The sequence below is a fragment of the Centropristis striata genome, chromosome 16, assembly GCF_030273125.1.
Source record: "Centropristis striata isolate RG_2023a ecotype Rhode Island chromosome 16, C.striata_1.0, whole genome shotgun sequence".
Classification (NCBI taxonomy): domain Eukaryota; kingdom Metazoa; phylum Chordata; class Actinopteri; order Perciformes; family Serranidae; genus Centropristis; species Centropristis striata.
Window position 1 is genome coordinate 1,397,142 of NC_081532.1, and position 9,376 is coordinate 1,406,517.

The window sequence follows — 9,376 nt, forward strand, 5'->3', positions numbered from 1 at the left end:
CAAAAACACACATAAAAAAACAAAATAATTACAAAAAACACAGAAACACAAAAACAGACAAAGAAATTACAACAAAACACAAAAAATTGCATTAATGCAGAAGGTGATTTCTGACCCATGTTGTGCATTAGAAGGTGTTTATATGTTGTCACCAATTTAAAACCTGACAAAGAAGACACAAATATTAACTATCCTAGTTTGTTAAATTGGTGTTTTTCCAATGTAAATTATTATTTGGTGGCTCTAATAAGTCTCAAATGTTAAAATATGTGATTTTTAAAAATGTAACCTGGTGGTTCTAACAACTCTTTTAAAGTTAAACCTTCAAAATAAGACAAACACAGTTACACATATACTCACATTGTTCATTTAGTGAATCACTTTTTGTATCACTACTCTTCTAATGCACAAGGTCATTTTAGACCCATGTGTGTAAACTTGATGTAATAATACAAAAACTATTTTTCTTAAAGTATGAAAGGAAAAATGTATATAATGATTTGTTGTAATAAAATAAAAAGATATTCAAACACACAGCAGCATGAAATAACGTTTTTGACCCATGTTGTGTATTAAAATGTGTTTATATGTTGAGCATCAAAGGGTTAATTTGTAGTTTGTTTCCTCTACTTTTTGGTTTGAATGATATCTGCTACTGTGTCTCTTTACTTCCTGTTTCTATTGTCTGCTTTCACTCAGTCTGTTGAATCACATGAGTGTTGATGTGATTGTGGCGCCCTCCGGTGGATGACTTGTGTAAAGTCAATGTGAGCAGCTCCACACTGCACAACTCTGGTTTTAAATACATTTATGTGTGTTCACACTGGAAATGTGCTAAATAAGTTAGAGCTGCAACAATTATTCGATTCATCGAACAATAATAGATTATTAAATTAATCGTCAACTATTTTGATAATCTAATAATTGGTTTGAGCAGTTTTTTTTAAAGACAATAAGTCCAAATTCTCTGATTTCAGCTTCTCCAATGTGAATATTTCTGGTTTCTTTGTTCCTTTATGACAATAAACTGAATATCTCTTTGGTCTGTGGACAAAACAAGAGATTTGAGGACGTCATCTTGTTATTGACCAAACAACTAATCGATTAATCATTTAAGTAATCGACAATGAAAATAATCGTTAGTTGCAGCTCTAAAAAACACACACAATTACAAAAACACACATAAAAACACACTCAAAACACACAAAAACACACAAAAAAACCCTCAGTTGTTGTTTTTTTTACAAAAACCACCCCAAAAATGACAAAAAACCCAAATAAAACAAGCAAAAAATGACAAAAAACTGACATAAAAACACACAAAAAACTAGAGCTGCAACAATTATTCGATTAATCAAACAATAATCAATTATTAAATTAATCGTCAAATATTTTGATAATCCAATAATTGGTTTGGGCAGTTTTTTTAAAGACAATAAGTCCAAATTCTCTGATTTCAGCTTCTTCAATGTGAATATTTCTGGTTTCTTTGTTCCTTTATGACAATAAACTGAATATCTCTTTGGTTTGTGGACAAAACAAGAGATTTGAGGACGTCATCTTGTGGTTTGGAAACACTCATTAGGGCCTCGGGGCAATCGTACACTATTATTATACTGTGGATTTTTTCTTCTTTCTCAAAACGTTTCGATAGGTCATATAGTTTTTTATCAATCCCTGTTCAATGACCATGATCATTTTTGGAGAAATTCTGAGATTATAATGGGTGTGTATTGCACGGAATGTTTGTGTCACAGTGTGTGACATCATCGCCAGAGTGTAGAGGGAGAGAAAAAACTGTCAAAAAATACATTTGAAAACTGCACTCCAGGCCGCAAATTCCACTCTACAGAAATAATTTATACATAGAAACGTAGGAAAATTAGTCTTCTCCCTCACAATCCTCTGGTAAAGCTGTCAGAGTTATAGTTTGGGCGTAGGACGCACAGATGATCCACCAACACCACCAACAGCCTCATTGGCTGCCATATTAAAAACGCAGGAAGATTTCTGAAAAAGGGAGATGTAACAGTTTTTTTAGATCGCTCTAACAAAGCTATTTTTTTGTACTTTTTATGTAAGTATGTAAACTTATGTAGAGGTTCAGGAAGAACTCAGGATGCTCAAAGTGAAGTCGGATCAATGATAGGTATTATGGTTTTGCCAAAAATGCTTTCTGTTCGAGGCCAGAAATTCCAGTCTGTCCACCTCTGGCTGCTGTCACTGTTACGGAACATTCGACAGTTGGTGTCAGTTAATTCTGTTGATTGCCTTTGATCTTTGATGTGATTACAGTTACAGATACACACACACACACACACACACACACACACACACACATTTTGAGGTTAAAGGTCATAGGTTGCTGTATAAATAAATACTTGTAAAGGAATGCTTGTTGTAGGTGTGCTCCTTGTATATTATATAGTAGCATAACATTACAGTGTGTGTTTCTCCTCCTCACTGTGTTCCTCCTCCTCCTCACTGATTGTTCCTCCTCCTCCTCACTGATTGTTTCTCCTCCTCCTCAGTGATTGTTCCTCCTCCTCCTCACTGATTGTTCCTCCTCCTCCTCACTGATTGTTTCTCCTCCTCCTCACTGATTGTTCCTCCTCCTCCTCACTGATTGTTTCTCCTCCTCCTCACTGATTGTTCCTCCTCCTCCTCACTGATTGTTCCTCCTCCTCCTCACTGATTGTTTCTCCTCCTCCTCACTGATTGTTCCTCCTCCTCCTCACTGATTGTTTCTCCTCCTCCTCACTGATTGTTTCTCCTCCTCCTCAGTGATTGTTTCTCCTCCTCCTCAGTGATTGTTTCTTCTCCTCCTCACTGGTTGTTCCTCCTCCTCCTCAGTGTTTGTTTCTCCTCCTCAGTGTGTTTCTCCTCTTTAGTGATTGTTTCTCCTCCTCACTGTGTGTTTCTCCTCCTCAGTGTTTGTTCCTCCTCCTGCTCCTCCTCAGTGTGTTTCTCCTCCTCACTGACTGTTCCTCCTCCTGCTCCTCCTCAGTGTGTGTTTCTCCTCCTCACTGATTCTTTCTCCTCCTCAGTGATTGTTTCTCCTCCTCAGTGTGTTTCTCCTCCTCACTGACTGTTCCTCCTCCTGCTCCTCCTCAGTGTGTGTTCCTCCTCCTCACTGACTGCTCCTCCTCCTGCTCCTCCTCAGTGTGTTTCTCCTCCTCACTGACTGTTCCTCCTCCTGCTCCTCCTCAGTGTGTGTTCCTCCTCCTCACTGACTGCTCCTCCTCCTGCTCCTCCTCAGTGTGTGTTCCTCCTCCTCACTGATTGTTTCTCCTCCTCCTCAGTGTGTGTTCCTCCTCCTCACTGATTGTTTCTCCTCCTCCTCAGTGTGTGTTTCTCCTCCTCACTGACTGCTCCTCCTCCTGCTCCTCCTCAGTGTGTGTTCCTGGTGTGGTGCATGGCCCCGGTGTCGTGGAACGGCTCTGTGTTTCTCCTCCTCACTGATTGTTTCTCCTCCTCACTGATTGTTCCTCCTCCTCACTGACTGCTCCTCCTCCTGCTCCTCCTCAGTGTGTGTTCCTGGTGTGGTGCATGGCTCCGGTGTCGTGGAACGGTTCTGAGATCTTGTATCAGCGTTGTTTCTCCTCCTCACTGTGTTTCTCCTCCTCCTCACTGATTGTTCCTCCTCCTCCTCACTGACTGCTCCTCCTCCTGCTCCTCCTCAGTGTGTGTTCCTGGTGTGGTGCATGGCCCCGGTGTCGTGGAACGGCTCTGTGTTTCTCCTCCTCAGTGTGTTTCTCCTCCTCACTGATTGTTTCTCCTCCTCACTGACTGCTCCTCCTCCTGCTCCTCCTCCTCAGTGTGTTCCTCCTCCTCCTCACTGACTGCTCCTCCTCCTGCTCCTCCTCCTCACTGTGTTTCTCCTCCTCACTGACTGCTCCTCCTGCTCCTCCTCAGTGTGTGTTCCTCCTCCTCAGTGTGTTTCTCCTCCTCACTGATTGTTTCTCCTCCTCACTGACTGTTCCTCCTCCTGCTCCTCCTCAGTGTGTGTTCCTCCTCCTCACTGACTGCTCCTCCTCCTGCTCCTCCTCAGTGTGTTTCTCCTCCTCACTGACTGTTCCTCCTCCTGCTCCTCCTCAGTGTGTGTTCCTCCTCCTCACTGACTGCTCCTCCTCCTGCTCCTCCTCAGTGTGTGTTCCTCCTCCTCACTGATTGTTTCTCCTCCTCCTCAGTGTGTGTTCCTCCTCCTCACTGATTGTTTCTCCTCCTCCTCAGTGTGTGTTTCTCCTCCTCACTGACTGCTCCTCCTCCTGCTCCTCCTCAGTGTGTGTTCCTGGTGTGGTGCATGGCCCCGGTGTCGTGGAACGGCTCTGTGTTTCTCCTCCTCAGTGTGTTTCTCCTCCTCACTGATTGTTTCTCCTCCTCACTGACTGCTCCTCCTCCTGCTCCTCCTCCTCAGTGTGTTCCTCCTCCTCCTCACTGACTGCTCCTCCTCCTGCTCCTCCTCCTCACTGTGTTTCTCCTCCTCACTGACTGCTCCTCCTGCTCCTCCTCAGTGTGTGTTCCTCCTCCTCAGTGTGTTTCTCCTCCTCACTGATTGTTTCTCCTCCTCACTGACTGTTCCTCCTCCTGCTCCTCCTCAGTGTGTGTTCCTCCTCCTCACTGACTGCTCCTCCTCCTGCTCCTCCTCAGTGTGTTTCTCCTCCTCACTGACTGTTCCTCCTCCTGCTCCTCCTCAGTGTGTGTTCCTCCTCCTCACTGACTGCTCCTCCTCCTGCTCCTCCTCAGTGTGTGTTCCTCCTCCTCACTGATTGTTTCTCCTCCTCCTCAGTGTGTGTTCCTCCTCCTCACTGATTGTTTCTCCTCCTCCTCAGTGTGTGTTTCTCCTCCTCACTGACTGCTCCTCCTCCTGCTCCTCCTCAGTGTGTGTTCCTGGTGTGGTGCATGGCCCCGGTGTCGTGGAACGGCTCTGTGTTTCTCCTCCTCAGTGTGTTTCTCCTCCTCACTGATTGTTTCTCCTCCTCACTGACTGCTCCTCCTCCTGCTCCTCCTCCTCAGTGTGTTCCTCCTCCTCCTCACTGACTGCTCCTCCTCCTGCTCCTCCTCCTCACTGTGTTTCTCCTCCTCACTGACTGCTCCTCCTGCTCCTCCTCAGTGTGTGTTCCTCCTCCTCAGTGTGTGTTCCTCCTCCTCAGTGTGTTTCTCCTCCTCACTGATTGTTTCTCCTCCTCACTGATTGTTCCTCCTCCTCCTCACTGACTGCTCCTCCTCCTGCTCCTCCTCCTCAGTGTGTGTTCCTGGTGTGGTGCATGGCCCCGGTGTCGTGGAACGGCTCTGAGATCTTGTATCAGCGTTGTTTCTCCTCCTCACTGTGTGTTTCTCCTCCTCAGTGTGTGTTTCTCCTCCTCAGTGTTTGTTTCTCCTCCTCACTGACTGCTCCTCCTCCTGCTCCTCCTCAGTGTGTGTTCCTGGTGTGGTGCATGGCCCCGGTGTCGTGGAACGGTTCTGAGATCTTGTATAACCGTTGTTTCTCCTCCTCACTGTGTTTCTCCTCCTCACTGATTGTTCCTCCTCCTCCTCACTGACTGCTCCTCCTCCTGCTCCTCCTCAGTGTGTGTTCCTGGTGTGGTGCATGGCCCCGGTGTCGTGGAACGGCTCTGAGATCCTGTACCAGCGTGTGATCCGGCCCTTCTTCCTGAAGCACCAGGCTGAGATCGACCACATGGTCAGTGATCTGAGCAGCAAGGCCAAGAACCTGACGGAGACGGTGGCTAAGGAGGGTGAGATGGTCTCAGTGTACATGCAAGTAGAGCCACACACTTTATTACTGCAGCAACACATTCTCACTCCGCCTGCCTGCATGCACCACCTCACACTAACTCCACCACAATACAGCCTGGAACACACTAATACACCACTAATACACCACACACTGCAACAAAAGGTAAAAGGTAAAACAGTAAATCTGAGGGAAATGATCTCGCTGCATGGACAGATAATTTACCTTGACAAGGTTTATTACATTAAGATTATTACATCTAGAAATAAGCATGTTGAACACTTAAAAAAAGACACAGAAAAGACCAAAAAAAGACACAAAAAAGACAAAAAAAGGCACAAAAAAGACACAAAAAAGACCAAAAAAAGACACAAAAAAGACACAAAAAAGACCAATAAAAAGACAAAAAAAGACACAGAAAAGACCAAAAAAAGACACAAAAAAGACAAAAAAAAGACACAAAAAATCCCCCAAAAATGACCAAAAAAGACCAATAAAAAGACAAAAAAAGACACAAAAAAACCACAAAAAAGACACAAAAAAGACCAATAAAAAGACCAAAAAAGACACAAAAAGACCAATAAAAAGACAAAAAAAGACACAGAAAAGACCAAAAAAAGACAAAAAAAAAGACAAAAAAAATCCCCGAAAAGTGACCAAAAAAGACCAATAAAAAGACAAAAAAAGACACAAAAAAGACACAGAAAAGACCAAAAAAGACACAAAAAAAAACACAAAAGACACAAAAAAGACCAATAAAAAGACCAATAAAAAAGACCAATAAAAAGACACAGAAAACACCAAAAAAAAGACACAAAAAGAGGAAAAAAAGACACAGAGATGTAGCCTGGGTATACCCAGACTGCTTTGCGCGCTCAAATTTAATTTCGAACCTCCAGGCGGTCTGGAAACCAGAGAGGTTTCTTAGCCCTGTTTTAGGATCCAATCACAGAGCGGGGAGGGACGGTGAGACGATGACGCGTACTACTCGGCACTTGGAAGCTTGTAGTTTTCTTACGGATCCAACATGGCTGCTGCAGACGCCAAACTCTCTTTAGCTGTAGATGGTGTTTTAAATAGTTTAGAGCGAAAGTTGAAAGGCGAAAAGTCTCTCAGCGGAGCCCCCAGAGACCCCCAGCAGCTTGTTTATTGCCCATAAAATCAGTGGATGTGTGGCTGAATGACATGAGGGGGAATAAAGCGTGAAAATAAATAATCTTGCAGAAAGCGAGAACTGGAGAAGCAAAGCAGCAGCAACACTCTCTCACAGACACACACACAACAAACATCCATCTCTGTTGCTCTACTACGTCATCTGGTAGAACTGATCTGATTGGCTAAGAGCTACCTACAGACGCTTTGATAGACATTCTAAGCGCCCAATAAACGGCTCCGGAGGATCGTAAACCACGCCTCCTCTACGGAGAAATGAACGGCTGGTTCCCAGACTAATCTCATTTGAGATTTGGTCTGGTGTTAGCCAGGCTAACAAAAAGACACAAAAAAGACCAAAAAAAGGCACAAAAAATACACAAAAGACCAAAAAAGACACCAAAAAGACACAAAAAAAGACACGAAAAAGACCAACAAAAAAGACCAAAAAAGACACAAACCCCCCCCCCCCCCCCCCCCCAAAATGACCATGAAAAGACCAATAAAAAGACAAAAAAAAGACACAAAAAAAGACACAAAAAAAGACACAACAAAGGCACAAAAAAGTCACAGAAAAGACCAAAAAAGACACACAAAAAGACACAAAAAAGACACAACAAAGGCACAAAAAAGTCACAGAAAAGACAAAAAAAGACAAAAAAAGACACACAAAAAGACACAAAAAAGACCAAAAAAAGACACAAAAAGGGGAAAAAAAGACACAACAAAGGCACAAAAAAGTCACAGAAAAGACAAAAAAAACACACACAAAAAGTCACAAAAAAGACCAAAAAAAGACACAACAAAGGCACAAAAAAGTCACAGAAAAGACAAAAAAAGACACAAAAAAGACCAAAAAAAGACACAAAGATGTAAAATGACCAAAATAGAAACAAAAGACATTAAAAGACAAAAAAAAAAAACACACAAAAAAAGACTTAAAATCACCAAAAAAAGACACATCACTGCTGGCAGCTTTAATTTATCTTGTTTAAAGAGTTAATTTATTATTCTAAGTGTTCAACATGCTTATTTCTAGATTTAATAATCTTAATTTAATAAATCTTGTCAAGGTAAATTATCTGTCCATGCAGCAAGATCATTTCCCTCAGATTTACTGTTTGATCTGGTTTTTAGACTAAACACCTTTTTTTTGCAGTTTATCTTTTTTTCTTTTCACCTTTCTGCCAAATATCTGTTGTTTATTCTTCTTTGTTTGTTTGTTTGTTCCATCAGCTGTTAACCGGGGCCCTGGACCACAACAAGGACCAGTGAGACTCACCATGGGACGCCTTTCTCTCTTTGTGTGCATGTTTGGGTAACTGACAGAGTGTGTGTGTGTTTGTTGTTGTTGTTGTTGTTGTTGTTGTGTCCTTTCCGTCCATGACAGAAGATGCTGATCTGGTGAACTGAAGCTTCACGTTGGTGATAAATAAATTAAAGCTTGTATCTGCTTCCACATCGAGACAATCAGAGTTACTGTGACATTTTTATGTGATTTCATGTCTTTGTTGTCGTGTGAAAGAAATTCATTGAACTTTGTTGACGTGCCTGCAGGTTTCAGCAGCACTAGCGCTACATTTTAACTGTAATTGAGCCATTTGTGATGGAAAATGAAGACAACATGACGGTTATTAAAGCAGGTTTTCTTCAAACGAGTCCACAAACAGCACTTTGTAACATCGAGGATCCAAACTGGAACTGTTTTCTGTCACTAATGTCTGTCTTTGTTCTTTTAAAAGCCTCAGTGTGTTCTCTTCCTGTTTAAAGTCTGTTTCAATCTGTAACTTTATCTGGACGACTTCTGCCTGTTTATGTCTTAATTTATCGTCTCATAATGAAGAAATAATAAAACTGGAACCTTAATGAACTAAAGAAGTGTCTTTGGATTTTTTTTAGTCACTTCGTGTCTCTTTTTGGTCATTTTTTTTATTTAGTCACTGTGTCTTTTTGGTCATTTTTGTGTCTTTTTTTTTAGTCACTTTGTGTCTTTTGGTCATTTTGTGTCGAATATTTCTTTTGCAATTACACAAATAATTTATGACCAATAAAAAGACAAAAAATGACCCAAAATGACCAAAAAAGACACAAAAATGACCAATAAAAAGACACAAAAAAGACCAAAAATGACCAATAAAAAGACACAAAAATGACCAATAAAAAGACACAAAAAAGACCAAAAATGACCAATAAAAAGACACAAAAAATGACCAGAAAAGACACAAAAATGACCAATAAAAAGACACAAAAAAGACCAAAAATGACCAATAAAAAGACACAAAAATGACCAATAAAAAGACAAAAAAAATGACCAATAAAAAGACACAAAAATGACCAATAAAAAGACCAAAAATGACCAATAAAAAGACACAAAAATTACCAATAAAAAGACACAAAAAATGACCAATAAAAAGACACAAAAAATGACCAATAAAAAGACACAAAAATGACCAATAAAAAGACACAAAAATGACCAATAAAAAGACA

At 41.5% G+C, this 9,376-nt stretch overlaps 1 protein-coding gene across 1 annotated transcript in view; it reads left to right on the forward strand.

Annotated features, from left to right (window-relative positions):
* LOC131988114 (receptor expression-enhancing protein 5-like) overlaps nt 1–8,767 on the forward strand; it is a 36,347-nt gene extending 27,580 nt beyond the window's left edge. Inside the window, exons 5-6 of the mRNA XM_059353138.1 lie at nt 5,570–5,738; nt 8,126–8,767. Of these exons, the coding sequence (XP_059209121.1) occupies nt 5,570–5,738; nt 8,126–8,211 (255 nt within the window). The 3' untranslated portion in view covers nt 8,212–8,767. The remainder of the gene's footprint in view (nt 1–5,569; nt 5,739–8,125) is intronic.
* The last annotated feature ends 609 nt before the right edge of the window (nt 8,768–9,376 follow it).